General features: G+C 45.4%; 1 protein-coding gene across 1 annotated transcript in view; it reads right to left on the bottom strand.

The window, feature by feature from the left end:
* The window catches only part of ADIPOR1 (adiponectin receptor 1), a 73177-nt gene that overhangs the window by 47409 nt on the left and 6636 nt on the right, over positions 1-19132 (bottom strand). Inside the window, exons 2-3 of the mRNA XM_088479425.1 lie at positions 13349-13568; positions 12857-12982 (exon numbers count right to left, since the gene is read on the bottom strand). Of these exons, the coding sequence (XP_088335551.1) occupies positions 12857-12982; positions 13349-13486 (264 nt within the window). The 5' untranslated portion in view covers positions 13487-13568. The remainder of the gene's footprint in view (positions 1-12856; positions 12983-13348; positions 13569-19132) is intronic.

A 19132-nucleotide genomic window follows, 5' to 3' on the forward strand; every position in this document is an offset into this window, starting at 1 on the left:
TGATACCATGTAATCCCCAGGTTCCATAGCCAGTATGATGGATCGTAAAGTTTCCATCCTGAACCTGGCCACCCTGAGGAACTTGTTCAGAGATTTGGGGTTGAGGATAGGTCGATGAGACCCATTCGCCTTTTGAACCAGAAACAAGAGTAGGAGTAGTAACCAGTCCAGCGCTGAGATAGTGGAACTGGAACAGTAACCCCTGCTTTCAGCAGGGGCACTATGGCTTCCTAAATCTGCAAGTCCTTGGTCTTGTCTAGAGGAGGGCTCGTGCAGAAAAACTGGTGGGGAGGTCTTTGACGACATGAAAGGGAATACCCCTGAGAGACCACATCTTTTACCCTAGTATCCTTGGTGGTGTGACACCAGTACTGGGCGAACTGAAGAAGTCGGCCTCCCACACTGGGATCCCCCAGAGGGAGGCCTGTCCCATCATACTGAGGGGTTATCCTCTGACTTGGAAGTAGGGCGTCTGGCGCTCCAGGATGTTTCTTAGGCTTGGAGGTCGACTTGGCCACTATTTGTCTAGGGAAAGATTGTCCTTTGGGCTTTCCTTGAGAACGAAAGGACCGAAAGGAAGAGGTTCTAGCCTTTGAAGGCACAGATGCAGATGGCAGAAAAGCTGACTTACATTTTGCCAGAGTGTCCACAAGTTTGTCCAAGACTGGGCCAAACAATATCTCCCCATTAAAAGGCAAGGCCTCCAGGCCCTTTTTGGAATCAGCATCCGCCCTCCATGAGCGTAACCACAAGGAGCAGCGAGCAGACTCTGGAGGTCTGTAAGCTGGCATCCAAAGCAGCCTCACCAACATAGGCGGATGCATCCCTCATGTGGCCTACTAGAGACCTTTGAGCCTTGGGGACACCTCGGGAAAGGAGTCCTCCAGCACATTTGCCCAGCTCTCAATGGCCTTGGCCACCCAAGAGATAGCCATGGACAGGGGCCACAGCTCTCTCTCTCGTAAATCGATTTCAGGCACGTCTCCACCTCCCTGTCTGTAGAATCCTTCAGAGAAGATATGGAAGCATAGGCAGAGTAGCACTCTTAATCAGGCGAGTAACATGAGAATCTACCGCAGGTGGTGATAAGGAAATATATAGACTTACAGAATTGGAAAAAAAGACACAGACATTCAGCGCTAGCATAAGTCACATACAATGCAGATAGAAATTACCTACTGCAACTTGGCACTACAATCAACTTACCAGATTCAGTGTCTGGGAAGGCTATAGTGCTGTATACACTAACCCCAGGAGAGAGGTATACAGGGGGACTGGTCCGCACGCTTGTCCAGCGAGATCTGCGATGCACCAGAGAAAATGGCCGCCGGAAACCTCAGAAGGGGCAGAGGGGAGCAGCTCCGCAATGCCACACCTTAGCGGAAAGGCACGCTGAGGTGAGGAGCCGCTAAATAGGGAAGGCTGCCTCCCCTGGCCAGCAATTAACCCCCGGGACGCTGGTTCCCGCTACCAGCTTCAAGTCCCTGGTTGTCTAGTGGACACTCAGGGTATGGGGAGCCTGCTACCACTGCCAGCACCTCCGGTCTGTCCATAGTAACCGGAGTTAAAGACTGCTTAAAACGTGGATCACTGCAAGCGGTGATCCGCTCTTACCTGTCCCCGTAGATCCGGCAGCAGTCCAGGGAGTCCGGCTAGCACAGACTCCGGGGTCCCGCCGAGATCCCCAGATCTGTTCTGGCATCGCGGCGCCAGCGGGGTAACAGAGCGGCAGCGCAGACGTCCTATGGACAGTCTGCTGCTGCCCGCTCTGAAGAGTAAAAGTAAATAAAACCATCAACTCATAAAATAAAATATATTTGGGGCTGCTAATCAGCCCCCCTGCGCAAATAGTGACCCGACTAAGGCCAGGCACCAACTAGAACTGAGGTGCCTGTGGCTCGGGGGCGGGGTATAGAGGAGGATAGTTCCAGTGAATCCTGGTAGCAAAGCTTTTTTTAACTGCGTGGTTCCCGGGATCCAAATCCAGCTATACCCCAAGGTCTCCCAGTGGAGTCTATGGACCCTGAAGAAGAAAATAAAATATCAAAGAACCGACAACACTACTGAAACAGTGCTAGCTAAGCTGAAAGAAAAATACACCAGGGGAAGGAGTCACACAATATATACTAATGCTCAAAAGCTTGGAATCACTAAAAAGTTTCATGGATTTTGAAAGAATTTACACTTTTTTTTTTCTTTTTCTTATCAAGGTACCATTAAATTGAGCTGAAAGTATACTAAATATGTCTTAACTCATTATTTTTATTTCATATAGCTGTTCTATTCATCAAACTTAACATTCAGCAAAGAATCCTCCACTTGCAGCAATTACAGACATAGACATTCTAGTTGTCAGTTTTCTGGGGAAACTTCTGTAGTGCTTTGTAGTGGTGCGACCTGCTTGTCGGATGTTTTTCTCTGATCTTATGATCAAGTTCTTCCCACAACAGCTCAATTGGGTTGAGATCTGGAAATTGTGCCTGCCAAGTACTTCATCTCCATACTTCTTCATCAAATAGTTTTTCCATACCTTAGGAGTAAACAAATGATCGTCCTGCTACAAGTGGAAATTAGCTCTAATCAAGCGCTGACCAGATGGCATGACATATTTATGTAGATGTATGTGGTTGTGACTGTTAGTCATAACATTCAGTCATGTTTACCCCTTTTTTTTGTATGTGGTAACCATTATACAGACTGTATTTCAACTATACTGATTTTGCATCAATGTTGTGTTATCTTTATGTATTCAGTATGATACATCATGCCTCCATTGAAAAATAAATAAATAATTAAAAAAAAAAAAGTTCTGGTTCATTCTTCCCTACACTCTGGGTAAACCTCCCACCTTACCAGCACCAGTGGCATAGCCATGGCAGGTTTCAGCAGTTCCAGCAGTTGAAAACCAGCACCTATGGCGGTCCCAGCAACCAGGGCAGTAACTAGTCGCAACGCAAGGGGTGCTGTCCGGTGACAGACTGTGAATTTTCCATTTTAAACTCACTTGAGGAGCGTCTGGTAGCAAGTCCCTCTTCTGCACGCTAGATAAAGGATCAAAGATCCGTTTCTGACATTCTCATTCCTTGTTTGGCTGCATCACAGGCATTTCTTCTCTGGTCGCTTCCCTACTGTCTCATCTCCTATCTGCCCATCTCTTCTCCTCCGCTGACCTTGTGCTCAGCCAGTGTTGTTGCTGCATGGTAATGTGCATAAATGACTGTGAATGCAGTGCCCGAAACCCTAAACTGGACTCATGCAGCAAGTGAAACCATGTGCGACTATAGATTGGCTTTCTCACAGTAATACAGAGAAATACGAGGAATGTACTGGATTACAACAGAAAATAATGTGTAAAAAGCATATTAAGGGCTCTATTGAAAAGGAATGGAGAAAGAGGCATGTAAATTGTTACCACTTTTCTTAGCAGTTCACTAGTAAAATTTTGTTGTAGGTAAATATTTTGTAAAGGTCTGGGCTTGTGAGGAGAAAAGAAGCCTACAGCAGGGCTTTTTTTGTCGTCTTTCACAAGTGCCGAAAGATGGCATAATATTTATCTTGCCCACTGCGCATACACATGCACCATAGGGTGCAGCAGGAAACCTAATATTCATGTGCATGTGAGAGCCAGAGGGTGTGATTGGAGCTGAGGGCACTGTGAGAGAACACAAATAACAGTCTATTACCGCTTTTCTCCAGTCCGGAAAGACAACGCTATCTTCATATGGTGCTATGTTTTTTACAACAGTTGTTTATTGCATAATTATTGTTTCTTCTTTATACTGCGCAAGTACCTGGACCATATTGTTAGCCATGGGGCTGGCACTTCCACACAGCGAAAAGCAAAACAGAGGAGATCTGGCAGTTTCTCCAATGTTTCTGGTATTTCTAAATAGTAGGAGCCGTCTGATGGGCCTTATGGGATACACCTTGGGAGCCTAGGTATCCTTGTTCGCTCTCCCTCATGTCAAAAGCTGGCTATTCCACTGACCAGCACTGAAATAGACCCACGCACTTAAGCTCGGTACACACTGATATTGGGCGATCAATTGATCGGCTATTATATCTGGTGCCCATCGGCCATTGTGTACCAGCGATATGTCTGTGAATGACGTAGTTCACAGACATATCGCGTTGGCTGTGCTGCATAGCCGATGGACAGATATATCCATCGACAAGTGTGTACAGTCGATTAGAGATCGCCCGTACACATGCAGCGACAGCCACGGGGATGGACAAGTTTCTTTTCTCTCTTTGCTCAGACGACTAAGGAGTTAACCCATTCATGTAAGGATGCTATGGTGTAAAAATAAAATTACAGTGTCGATGTTTCCCCAAAGTTAGTTTCTGATCACTTGTCCTGTTGCTGAATAGCCTGCAATACATTACCGTGTTTATGTCCAAAATATGTTTGTTGTTTTTATTACTACATTTGTGCAGTGAATTATTTAGTTAGCAATAACTTTCATCTGGATAAGTCAGAAAGTAACTAAAGACATTCTGTGTCAGATCTTAAAATAAACCTTATTTTCAAAAGTTAATGTAAACTTGATTTTAGTCTGTGGTTATTTTTTGACTAACCCTTTCACCTCTATACAGATGTGTCCTTACACCTTTGCTGCAGTTGCACCAAAAAGACCCTCTCGGCGTACCAGGCCCTGCGAGACTCTTCTAACGCTGAGCATCTTTTTTTGCCGAAAATGTGCCTAAGTTGCAATGTGATGCGACTAGGACGCACCAGCAGACTGTGCGATCAATTTTATATGTGACACTTGTATATCTGTGTGCGACTGGAGTCGCTGAATCTGTATACGTAGTGCTACAATGTAGCAGCCGCAGCTTTTTTCATTCCAGGTTCCATTGTGCTTTATAATCAGAGATATACAATTGTCGCATATCAAATATAGGGGTTTATTTATCAAGCAGTGAAAAACTTAGTGAAGCGGACCAGTGGAGAAGTTGCCCATGGCAACTAGTCCGCTCCTACCTATTATTTATAGACTGTACTTAATAAATGTTACTTCAAAGCTGATTGGTTGACATGGGCAACTTCTCCACAGGTCTGCTTCGCTAAGTTTTTCACTGCTTGATAAATTAACTCCATAATCAGCACAGTCAGCTGTTCTGTCCTAGTCACATCGCATTGCAACTTAAGACACAAAAAAAGACACCCGACGCTAGCAGAGTTGCATGGGACCTGGTGGCTCACTTACGCCAAAAGTCGCGTCGCATTGCATATGGAGCCAAGATGTATGAGGACACATCTGTATGTCATATACAGTGCCTTGCAAAAGTATTCACCCCCCTTTGCATTTTTCATGTTTTGTTGCCTCACAACCTGGAATTAAAATGGATTGTTTGAAGGTGTGCATCATTTCATTCACAGAACATGCCTACAACTGTGAAGTTGTGTGTTTTTTATATTGTGAATCAAACAACATTTAGGACAACATTACAGAAAACTCCAGCGTGCATAACTATTCACCACACTAAAATCAGTACTTTGTCGAGCCACCTTTTGCGCCAATTACAACTGCAAGTCGCTGTGGATAAGTCTCTATGAGCTTGCCACATCTTGCCCCTGGGATTTTTGCCCATTCCTCAAGGCAAAACTGCTCCAGCTCCTTCATGTTGGATGGTTTCCGCTTGTGAACAGCAATCTTCAAGTCTGACCACAGATTCTCAATTGGATTGAGATTTGGGCTTTGTATAGGCCATCCCAACACATTTAAATGTTTCCAGTTAAACCACTCGAGTGTTGCTTTAGCAGTACACTACCGTTCAAAAGTTTGGGGTCACTTAGAAATGTCCTTATTTATGAAAGAAAAGCACTGTTTTTTTCAATGAAGATAACATTAAATTAATCAGAAATACACTCTATACATTGTTAATGTGGTAAATGACTATATGTTTTTAAAGGAATACCTACATAGGTGTATAGAGGCCCATTTCCAGCAACCATCACTCCAGTGTTCTAATGGTACATTGTGTTTGCTAAGCGCGTTAGAAGACTAATGGATTATTAGAAAACCCTTGTGCAATTATGTTAGAACAGCTGAAAACGGGTTTGCTCGTTATAGAAGCTATAAAACTGGCCTTCCTTTTGAGCTAGTTGAGTATGTGGAGCATCACATTTGTGGGTTCGATTAGACTCTCCAAATGGCCAGAAAGAGAACTTTCAAGTGAAACTCGACAGTCTATTCTTGTTCTTAGAAATGAAGGCTATTCCATTTGAGAAATTGCCATGAAACTGAACATTTCCTACAACGGTGTGTACTACTCCCTTCAGAGAACAGCACAAACAGGCTCTAACCAGAGTAGAAAGAGAAGTGGGAGGCCCGATGCACAACTGTGCAAGAAGACAAGTACATTAGAGTCTCTAGTTTGAGAAATAGACGCCTCACAAGTCCTCAACTGGCAGCTTCATTAAATGGTACCCGCAAAACGCCAGTGTCAACGTCTACAGTGAAGAGGTGACTCCGGTATGCTGGCCTTCTAGGCAGATTGGCAAAGAAAAAGCCATATCTGAGACTGGCCAATAAAAGGAAAAGATTCATATGGGCAAAAGAACACAAATATTGGACAGAGGAAGATTGGAAAAAAGTGTTACGAATCGAAGTTGAGGTGTTTGGATCACACAGAAGAACATTTGTGAGACACAGAACAAGTGAAAAGATGCTGGAAGAGTGCCTGACGCCATCTGTCAAGCATGGTGGAGGTAATGAGATGGTCTGGGGCTGCTTTGGTGCTGGTAAAGAGGGAGATTTGTACAAGGTAAAAGGGATTTTGAATAAGGAAGGCTATCACTCCATTTTGCAATGCCATGCCATACCATACCCTGTGGACAGCGCTTGATTGGAGCCAATTTCCTCCTCCAACAGGACAATGACCCAAAGCACACCTCCAAATTATACAAGAACTATTTAAGGAAGAAGCAGGCAGCTGGTATTCTGCCTGTAATGGGGTGGCCAGCGCAGTCACCAGATCTCAATCCCATTGAGCTGTTGTGGGAGCAGCTTGACCGTATGGTACGCAAGAAGTGCCCATCAAGCAAAACCAACTTGTGGGAGGCGCTTCAGGAAGCGTGGGGTGAAATTTCTTCAGATTACCTCAACAAATTAACAGCTAGAATGCCAAAGGTCTGCAATGCTGTAATTGCTGCAAAAGGAGCATTCTTTGACATAAGAAAAGTTTGAAGGACAATGTGACAAAAAGGTAAAAAGCCAAGTGGGTGAATACTTTTGCAAGGCACTGTATACCAAGGTGGGTACTTTCATGACAAACCAACTTCTGTAAAGAAAATAGTACTTGCTGTCATGATTTAAGTAACTACTTCAGAAAATGGAATTTTGGTACCTACCGGTAAATCCTTTTCTCTGATTCCACAGGGGACACTGGAGGTTGCTTACGCTGGGGTATAGAGGCGTGGATAGCTGGAGCTGGCACTTTAAATAATTTAGAAGTGTGAAGCTCCTCCCCCTCTATGCCCCACCAGCCCTCAGTTTAGAAAATGAAGACCGAGATGAGATGGAGAACAAGCGGAGTAAAAGGGAGAGAAGAACACACAATGAAAACATACAACATACGGAACAAACCAAACAGGCAGGTTAAGAGCGCAGAGGTGGGCGTCCAGTGTCCCCTGTGGAATCAGAGAAAAGGATTTACCGGTAGGTACCAAAATCCATTTTCTCTTTCATCCACTAGGGGACAATGGAGGTTGCTTACGCTGGGGACGTCCCAAAGTTTTCCCCACGGGTGGGAGCGCTCTGCAGAACCTGTATAACAAGACGGCCAAAACGAGATGCTGAAGCAGCAAACTTATCAAATCTTTAAAAAAGATTTTCAAACATGTGAACAGAAGACCAAGTGGCCGCACTGCATAATTGTGACGTGGAGGCTCCCCTACCGGCCGCCCACGACGCACCCACAGAACGTGTGGCATGAGCCGAGAAGGACGAAGGATGCTAACGTCCAGCACTGATGAATAGTCAACCTATCCAACGTGCCAACGTCTGCTTAGAGTTGCCCAACACCTCCGAACAGCATCATAGGACAAAAAGCGACTGACTTACGGAGGGACGCTGTCCTTACAACATAAATGTGGAGAGCACTAACCACCCCCAAGGTATAAGAATCACCCGAGTTCTCCACCAACGACGGAACCACAATAAGCTGGTTGATATGGGAACTGACACAACCCTGGGAAGGAAGGCGGCTACCGTCCAGAGTTCCACCCTAACAGCATGAAACACAAGGTAAGGTGGCTTATAGGACAGAGCACCCAAGTCCGGAACTCTACGAGCCGAAGCTAGAGCCAGAAGGATGACCATCTCCCAGGACAAGTACTTAAGATCAACCGCTTCCAAATGTTCGAACAAGGGCGACTCAAGAAACAGAAGCACTAAGTTCAAATCCCAAGGAGCTACCGGATGTACAAAAGGAGGCTGCACACGCAAGACCCCCTGAAGAACCGTCTGCACCTCAGGAATGAGAGGCAATTAGCGTTGAAAGAAAATGGAAAGGGCAAAGACCTGCATCTTTAAAGTGCCAAGGCGAAAGCCATAATCCAATCCAGTCAGGACCAAAAATCCTAGATGGAAAACCCCGACATACGAGAACGCCAGATTCGATGATAATGCGCAGCCGAAACTGGCTTCCTGACGCGCAGCATGGTAGGAATAACAGAGTCTGGGATACCTCTACGTCTTAAGATATCGTTACAAGAGCCACCCCGTTAAACTGAGCTGCGCTAAGTTGGGGTGGACGAAAAGACCCTGCTGAAGAAGATCCGGCCGCAGAGGAAGGGCCCATGGGTCGTCTACCAATAGGGACCGAAGGTTCGAGAACCAACTTCTCCGAGGCCAGCCTGGAGCCACTAGACTGAAAGAGGCAGACTCGTGTTGTATTCTCTTGAGAAGACTATCAAGAAAAGGAATCGGAGGAAAAAAGGTAAACGAAGTCGTGGATCCATGGCACTGTCAGAGCGTCGACTGCCTCTGCCTGCGGATCCAGAGTTCTTGACACATATACTGGGAGCTGATGATTTAATCATGACTCCATGAGGTCCACCTGAGGACACCCCCCCCCCCGCGATGAATCAGTGCATAAAACACGTCTGAAGAAGTTTCCATTCCCTGGGATGGATGTCCTGGCGACTTAGGTAATCTACTTCCCAGTTGTCCACACCCGGGATGAATACAGATGACAGGATTACTGACTGATTTTCGGCCCACGGGAGAATCTGAGTTACTTCTCGCATGGCTATGCGACTTCAAGTCCCGCCCTGTCGGTTGATTTAAGTGACAGTCATCGCGTTGTCGGACTGAATTCTTACCGGACGAAACTTTAGAAACTCTGTTGCTTCTATAAGAGCATTGTAAATCGTTCTGAGTTCCAACAAATTTATGGGTCACTTTTGTTCCAGAGGGACCAACTACCCTGAAAGTGATACTTGAGGACTACTGCTCTCCATTCTCGAAGGCTGGCATCCGTTATTACGATAGTCCAATCCCGCCCTCCGAATCTTCGGGCCGCCAAAAGATTGTTGTATTGCGTCTACCAGAGGAGAGCCCCTCTGGTGACCAGGTTCAGACAGATCTGTGATGCAGAAGCAGATGAGATCCTGAGTCTTGTGACAGGAGGTCCGGTTGAAACACTCTGGAGTGGAACCGTCCAAACTGTAGTGCCTGGAAAGCAGCTACCATTTTTATTTTTTTTCCCCCCAAGAGACGCAGACAAAGAAGTAGGGACACCTTCTTCGGTCTGAGGACCAACTGAACTAACAACCGGATATCCCGGGTTTTGTCTATCAGAAGAGAAAAACCCTCTGATGCCGTATCCAAGATCATGCCCAGAAACAGGAGCTTCTGGGATGGATAGGGATGTGATTTCTTGAAGTTGATTATCCAACCGTGTTGGATTAAATTGTGATATGTCAGTAAGGTATGGTCTGAGAGAAGGGTTACCGATGAAGCCTTTAGTAATAGGTCGTCCAAATAAGGGAATATGTTCACTCCCAATGACCGAAGGAAAGCAATCATGACTGACATGAGTTTGTATAAATGCAGGGAGCCGAGGATAACCTGAACGGTAATGCTCGAGATAGGTAGTGATTCTGCAGTATAGCAAACTGCAGGAAAGCTTGATGCAGTTCCCAAATGGGAACATGGAGATAGGCATCCTTGATATCCAGGGATAAAAAGGAATTCCCCTGGTCTCACCCCTGACGGACTGCAGAGATTCCAATTCTGGAGCGATACATCCTCAGATACAGGTTTAAGGACCTGAGGTTTAAAATGGGTCTGACCGAACCAACTGGTTTGTGCACCACAAACATGTTAGAGTAGAAAAAAAAAACTCCATACCTCGTTGATGCTCCAGAACCAGAAGTAGAGATGACACTATTAGAGCCTGGATAGCCTCTTGTAGAACCCTGGCCTTGTCTGTAGGTAGTGAAGAGCCGAGGTGGATGGGGGACTCTGAAGTCTATTTGGTACCCCAGGTAAATTAGTCTGCCAATCCACGGTTTGAAATTTCTGCAAGCGGACTCCCACCGCAGCAGACCACAGGTGGGGCGGAAGACAGTCATGCCACCTGTTTTTCAGCTGGTTAAGGCTCCTGCAACAGTGTGTGGGCGACCTCTACCTCTGGCGCCTCTAGCTTGCGTGGGAGCACCTCTGGCTCTACCATGAAATTAAGGTGTAAGCTCTTCTGGGAGCCGGAGCAGTAGATGGGAGGAAAGAAGACTTACCCCCCGAGGCCAGGGATATCCAATTCCAGGCCAAAAGCATGTCACCAGTAAATGGTAAACCCTCCACCGCACGCTTGGACTCTGCGTCCGCTTGCCAAGCGCGCAACCAGAGAGGTCTGTGGCCCGAAATAGCATACGCAGATATCTCTAATTGAGCCCCCCGCTGCTTCTTAGTGTTGTCTCCCACTTACTATTCGAAGGGTCCTTTAACACTGTAATTCCCTGCACTGGAAGTGCTGTTCTTAGAGAGATGGGAGACAGACGCATCTACAGGAGGAGGTCTTTCCAACATGGATGATGCAAAAGGATGGCTTGACGGAACGTGGAATTTGGAACCGCTGTGAAAACGGAAAAACAGCCGAGCTCTTAGGTTGTTCTGAAATAATTCACACTCCTGGGATGCAGGAAACATAATTAAGGACATTTCTGACCGATATAAAATTAGAGATTCCACCCCGGCAGAGGCGGACTCTAACTCTTGAGGGGTACCGCCCCCCCCCTTCGGTATCCTCCGTGGCGATGAGTTCTTCTTCCGACTGGAGAGCAGTCGTTAAGAGTACGCTCTTGTGTCATCGTTGATAGGAAGTGGAGGGTGCAGACACCGCTGTACCCATAACCTGTACCAGGGTGTTTGGTTAACCCAGCCACCCAGGGAGGCTGAGCCTCAGCTAACAATGACCTTACATCTGACGTAACTCCTACCATGTCAGCGGCCCATGGAGGAGCCGATGAGTCAGTAATAGTCATATGAGGAACCATTGTTATACAAGCATCACATAACATGGACCCAGTAGCATGCGGCTTGGTCTGTACAGCTTTTGAGAAGCCTTGGTTCTGCTGGACATGGTACACACAGTCACCCAGCTTAAACAGAAAATACACAGAAATGACAAAGAAGGCTGGTTTGGGACACAGAGGAGAAGGTACCCCCTTCCCACAGATCAGATTCCCCTGCTCTTACACCCCAGTTACTTACTCTTTACCAGGGTTGTAGTCAGGTGATGTAAATGTCCTGCAGCACAGGGATGGCAGCAGAGGAATCCAGCCTTCTGTTTTCAGTGTAAATCACCTACAGTCCTTTGCACAGGATCCTGTAGTGGAAGCAGGAGCCATGACAGCTGCACATTACCTCTATGAGGGAGAGGTGCAGGTTGAGTGAAAAACGGCATACACGCTGTTCATAACAGCTCTCTGCCGTGCCTTTACAGAGAGAGAGAGCCCGCGCTATATAAGCTCCGCCGCTGCTTCAAGTCCCCAGGGCTCAAAAATGGCTTTTAGCTCCGTTAAACGGAGGAGCCAACACTTTTACAGTGCCCCCTGCTCCCGCAGTAAAGCTCTCAGCGGGGGGAGGAGAGCGGCCGCGGAAAGTGCGTGTGGGAGCAGCGACAGTGTTTGCCGTCTCCCACGTGTAATACCGCCGGCATACAGCGCCCCGCTGCCGCAGTGAAGGTCCTATGCTGCAGCCACTTACACGCGGCGCCCCCTTTACCAGTGGGGGCTGAATAGATATCAGCGCTGTAGCGCTAAGTACCTGGGTAGTGGACTGTTTAATAGCATTAGCCTGCTAAGTCACTTGGACTTAGCTAGAACCGCGATGTAGCGCAAGGTGGGGGGGGGGGGAGCAGCGGGGAATGCGCAGCCACATACTCACTGCGTTCCCCGGAGGGCTCTCTCAGCTTCAGCACTCTCTTCTTTCTCTTGTTGGAGAGGTGCTGTGGCGATAAGGAGCTGTCAGTGCACTCCTTCCTGCTTCTAACAAGTCAGGGCGCCGGGTACCCGGACCCCACCTTTAGAGAGGTGGCGAAGGGTACCCATCAAGTGTACAAGATGTAAAGAAAAAAATAAATCTAAATAAAAGATAAGTGTGTTGCTGGAACACAGCAGATTGTGACCAGCTCCATAGGGCACATTTTCTAAACTGAGGGCTGGTGGGGCATAGAGGGGGAGGAGCTTCACACTTCTAAATTATTTAAAGTGCCAGCTCCAGCTATCCACGCCTCTATACCCCAGCGTAAGCAACCTCCAGTGTCCCCTAGTGGATGAAAGAGAAAGAGTGATACGTGCAGTTATGAAGCAATGAAACAACAATGCAGAATGCAGACTGCTCACCTTATATACAAATTCTTCCATTTTCTCCATTGCATGATGTGCCTGTAGCGGTAGCGTCAGTATCCGGACCTCTTCCTCCTCCTCCTCTTCTTCCTGGCACCCCTTTGCTGCTTGGCTTTCATTTCCCTACAGCAGAAGCAGAGATACTGTATCATTTCATTACATGCTCTTGACAACTACAGTATGTTTCATACATATTTATCATGTACTTATAAAGCAAGAATGCTATATTATTTAGGTATATCTGTAAAAATAGTTTAATATGTTCTCCCTCGGTCTAGCTAAACAGAGAGATAATTCACATAAATATACTATTGTATAATTATACAAATAGATGTATGAAGAAACAAGGCAAGCTTTTTATCAACCAGAAAAAATAATAATGTCAGCTTCATAAGACTGCACAAAACATCACACACACACTTGTTAAGAAACCAAGTAAAATGTTGTCCCATATTCAGGTAAAATATACCAAAGCAACCTTATACTTACACAGCTTAAGGTTTGGCCCATTCTCTCTCTTCCTCCTTCTAGGAGTGGCCCCAGCTCTGTTAGCTCTAAATCCTCTGCATCTCCTCTGCCATTGCTGGGCAAACCACCCTCCTGACCTGAAGCTTTGCAAGTGGCCATAAGGCCTGTGTGTGGAGGGGTGGGGGGAGAAGATGGCTGTTTGGTAATTGGCTTCCCTGTGCTCTCCGGTAATAGATTTAACCTAAGGACATAAAACCAAATTAGCAGTGATTTTACTGTGATGTACATTAATGTCACTATAGGACTTACTACTTCAAACATAAAAGGCAATATTCATTGGCCACAAAGTTCATTTTTTACGAGGATTAAGTCTTAAGGTGCATACACACACACAACGATTTTTTGAACGATATAACTATAACAACGTCGTTATCGTTCAAAATCGTTCCGTTTCTGAGTTATAACGATGAACGATTATCGTTCATGCGCGTTCCCGTTTGTAGTTCATTCTGACTGACCAACTGAACGATTTTCATTAAGGGAAATTACAAATTTCGTTTGTAGTTCAAAAAATCGTTCATTACACTTTCAAAAAATCTGACAGAAAATCATTCATAACATTTTTGGTAACAATGTATGTATGCAGCTTTAATGTTCATTATATGGATAGCATGGTGTGTATTCATTATTAGTAGCATTATCTGCATATTGTAGAAGCAATTAATATAATACCCCCTATAAACAATGAGAGAAACAGCAGTTGGATGATACTTGGCTCCTGGTCAATCACTGCAGGTGATCAGTTAAACCTAGCACTGTAGAAGGCTAGTGAAGGCATTTTGGTAATTTCACGTGATTCACGTTACATTTCATGTTAATATTTAGAAGTTTAAATGCACCACACACAAAAATTAATCTGAAACTCAACATTTTAAAAATATGACAATAATATATGGGGTAGGCAGTCACAATTAATGCTTCGAAGCAGAAAAAAAATTTACACTTATTTATGGTTTATATGCGTGACTCATGTTACAACAGAATGGACATAGGAACTGAGGGGACTTGTATATTTATTAAACTTGCTCTGCTAATTAGTTTTACAATATGATTGTTATATTGCACACTTATAAGACCCTAAACTTTTGATTGACACACAAACAAAAAGCAATGTTAGAATCAATTTTGACATGTGAATTATGTTACATTCCTGTCCCCAGTCAAAGGGCTCTGATACAAAGTACTCAAACCTGTAGAATCCATGTGAATTAATCAATGAAAACCTGTTTATCTTCCTGATTAACTGTGAAGCTATATAAAATATTTAATCTGGTGATGATGGCCATTTCCAGTTGCTGCCAGCTTGCTTCACTATGCTCATTAAGGGCCTGATTCAGCAAGGAATGCAATTCTGCGTATACGCGCACACTGCAGTTGCTAATAACAGCGGTGCTATATAAATGTGTGCATTCACATTGCGTACGCAGCCTGACATAAGGACGCCCACTTCCCCTTACATCCGTTTAGTAGGGCAACATAGCAAAGCAATCGGTAACATCGGACCCATGCACAGTTAAGGAAGCCCAGACCACACTCAGGAATTGCTTACTTATGCGCACGCTATGAGTCCTCAGGCTGTGTCTGGTAGCGCAGTGGCTAATTTATGCACACCCATGCAACAGCGTTGAATCGGACAGGCACGCCTGCGTTCGCCCGAACACCCCCGTTACCACCCACAAATGGCACTTCCTGTCAATCACTCTGTAAACAGTCTGCGTACACAGTTCTGACTGGAGCGTCTGGCCAGCTGGACTAGAGTTCTCTTGTGTTCTTTGCTGAATCAAGACCAAAGTATTCACCATCTCTGATGTCCTTGATCTCACCTAGGTAACTCTTTCCATCATATGGAACATGAAACCAGTTACCAACCTTTACTACATAATCTAGTGTTCCCGCTAGACAGCAGACATGGCACTCCCGAAAAATGGACGTGGCAGGCCTGGGAGAGGGCGTGTCCTTGCCCAATTAGTCACACTTGGGGTCGTGCTGGGATTCCCCCAAGCTTTCCACTCACTGTGAATAGTAGCCGTGTGCATGCGCACAGCATCTGTTCACCGGCAGCGTTCGGTATCCGCAAGTTTTCCCACTAGCAGGACACTGTGGCCTGCAGGTGGGAAAGACACAGGGCAGGCTGCTTTAGCGGGGCGCAGCTAGGGCAGGGCACATTTTGTTACTTTAAAAATCGGGCATGGCACGGCTCCCCGCTAAAACAGCCTAGCAGGAACACTAATCAACTGAAGTTACTGTGACAGTAGAAGAAATTAAGTCTACAGACTTCATCAGTAGAAAGAAATGTAGTTGAAAATGTCTTGGCATCTGTTGTGATACAATTTAATTTTCATGTATTGTGTCCTATATTTCATGGAATTACCTATTTACAATTTTGCACATAAACACAAATCAGGCAGTTGACCACTGCATGATTAAGCTGCTCAAATGAGCAGAACCAGAAACTCGACCTAAGTGATGAACGATTGGATCACTGTCCAATTTAGCAGGATATGTGGTTACCCAAATTGGTTAGCAGCAATGGTAAATGACAGGTTGCTAGTGGGCCCAAATAGTATGATAGACTGATTACTTCATACACCTATAGATCATAGCCAAAGCGCTCGCTCTGAATCAGGGCCGTCCCTCCTACCTTTTGGAGCGGCCTCCACAGCTATAGCGAGCGGCCAAAATGATGGTCGCGATGGTCAAGACCATCGCGACCATCGGGCTTGCGACGAGACCCTTGCGGTAGGGTCTCGCTGCCGCAAGCCCTGGAATGCTTTTGGCTCTTTCAGAACCAAAAGCACTCCCACTGACATCACTAGTGATATCAGTGGGGCCGGCCCCAGACGGTAGGTGTTCCCATGGGAACGCCTCCATCTGGGCAGCCACGCCCCCAGCACGCCCATCAAAGGGGGCGTGCTGTCAATCACCATCGACAGCACACCCCCTTTGGTGCGAGACCCATAACGACGGCTTGGCCGTCGTTAATCGGGTCTCGCGCATGCGCACGACGGAGCCGCCTCTGTCGTGCGCATGCGCACTTGGGCAACATCGACCCGCTTGCGAGCGCTCAGCGCTCGCGAGCGGGTCTGAATCAGGCCCTGTGTTCTGTAGCATTCTCAATGATCTAGCTGAATCTAGCTCCCTGTTGAAAGCTCAGCTGTTACAATATGTTAGAGCTCATTTAGATAAATGTCTTATGCTGGGTATACACTAGACCACAGGTTCTCAAACTCGGTCCTCAGGACCCCAAACAGTGCATGTTTTCCAGGTCTCCTCACAGAATCACAAGTGAAATAATTAGCTCCATCTGTGGATTTTTTAAAATGTCAGTGAGTAATGAATACAACTGTGCACCTGCTAGGTGACCTGGAAAACATGGCCTGTGTGGGGTCCTGGCAAGTGTGTATGCACTTGCCGATGCCGGGTCCCACCACACACGACATCGGCACTGGGTACACATCGCTAAGTGTGTACCCAACCTTACACGAGATTGCTCACAGATTGTTCCAAACAAAATACACGAGCAAACCCTTCTGAAATCATTGATGCAACGCATCCTCAGTACACAGAGATAGTAGTCTAGTCCAGAGATTCTCAAACTCGGTCCTCAGGACCCCACACAGTTCACATTTTCCAGGTCACCCAGCAGGTGCACAGGTGTATTCATTACTCTCTGACACATTTTAAAAGATCCACAGGTGGAACTAATTATTTCACTTTTGATTATGTGAGACCTGGAAAATATGCAGTGTTGGGGGTCCTGAGGACCGAGTTTGAGAACCTGTGGTCTAGTCCATATTAAGAGCAAAATGCTGGATGAACCTAGCTCATGTCCATGTGAGCAAGAGGCATATGCAAGCAGTCACTAGCAACAAATGTTTCTGAAAGATAAAAGCGCACTGTAGTGCACTTAAGTGGGTACATATGTTTGCATTGTCCGATGGGTGAATGTTGGTGTTCCTTGCCATGAATAACCTTGGTTTGCACTAAGGATCTGATTCAGAGTTGTATGCTATTGCCCAATAGTTGCTTCTATGGATGGAGCTACTGCACAATATTCAAATACTGCAGGAGGTGTCTTGTGTAAATAGCAGCTGCATCTGAGGACGCAGCATCGGATCACTCTGTGTGACCATCGGTCATCTGAGTAACCTTCGGGTTACTCAGGGTAACCGGTGGTTTCATGCAGCTGAAGCCAGTGAAGCTGCGTACAAGGACGCAGCCACTGGCTTCGGCACGCCCAGAAAATGGGGCAGACACCCCCGTTTTTTTGGTCGCTGACTGACGGCCCCCCTAAACGCCCACATTTTGTCAATTAGGCTGCAGCGACTGTGCACTGTGAGCAAGCTTGCAGAAGATGTCTGCACATGCAAAGTACAGATCCTGCGCATGTGCACAACTTCTTCTAACATCAGAGTTGTATGTAAACAATTGGTTTGAATCAGGCTCTAAGTGCAAAGTTGAGATTTTGTGGGATGGGATTATTTAAATATGCTAGAGAGCACATTTAGAAACAATTTTCTAGTATTAGATATACAGTCATTTTGTCTATACAAAAGAGCTTGACTCCAGATGGTCAGAGGTGCCATGAATTATACCACTGGCCGTATTTTGTACTTTTCAGTTTTCTTGCTGTACTTTGAGCAATTTAATAACAAAATGAGTCAAACATACAAAATGGAAACACGTACATTGCACGCGGAAAGTATTCACAGTGCTTCACTTTTTCCACATTTTGTTACAGCCTTATTCCAAAATGGAATAAATTCATTTTTGTCCTCAAAATTCTACACACAATACCCCATAATGATAACGTGTAAAAAGTTTTTTTTTAAGATTTTTGCAAATTTAATTAAATAAAAAAAACTAAGAAATCACATGTACATAAGTATTCACAGCCTTTGCTCAATACTTTGTTGATGCACCTTTGGCAGCAATTACAGCCTCAAGTCTTTTTGAATATGATGCCACAAGCTTGGCACACCTATCTTTGGGCAGTTTCGCCCATTCCTCTTTGCAGCACCTCTCAAGCTCCATCAGGTTGGATGGGAAGCGTCGGTGCACAGCCATTTTCAGATCTCTCCAGAGATGTTCAATCGGATTCAAGCTGCATATAATTTTAATCAGCAGAAGCTGTTTGTGCTAGTTATTTGCATCATTGTGCAAATAAGACGCATTTGAAGGTAAAAAGACGCTCGGTGCTACTGAGTCACGCCATGGCGCGAGTAGAAAAGCTGTGTAACGTGCCAGGAGGCTAGATGTATGTGGACCCATCTGTAGAAGCAGATTTTTTTTTACAGACCTTTTTTCAAAGGCTGGAAAATGGGTGTGCTCCATAATAATGTGCTTGGTAAACTATTAAGAGCACTTTTACAAAACTCAAGGTAAAAAAAAAAAAAAAAAGTGTAGGTCTGGTTTTCTGTGCTTTAGCATTGAAGACACAAAAGCTGAAAATATTTTTAATGTTGATAAATAGGTTAAGATACATACTGTACAAATGTAGATGTTTAGTCAATTCAATAGTAAATATACATTGCCTAATGTACATTAAACTAGTGTTCCTAAACTCATGTCCTCCAGATGTCTAATTATTTTAAGAATCTCTGCCTCCCCATCAGCCAATGGTTACATTAGGTGCTTCTAAACAACCATATAATAATGAACTGTTTTATTCACACAGCTGTAAAATACAAAAACAAATCTAAAACACTACTTGTCTCTGAACAACTGTACCGCCCAAACACAAAT

This window comes from Taudactylus pleione, unplaced genomic scaffold (genome assembly GCF_031769625.1).
Source record: "Taudactylus pleione unplaced genomic scaffold, aTauple2 ptg000232l, whole genome shotgun sequence".
NCBI lineage: Eukaryota > Metazoa > Chordata > Amphibia > Anura > Myobatrachidae > Taudactylus > Taudactylus pleione.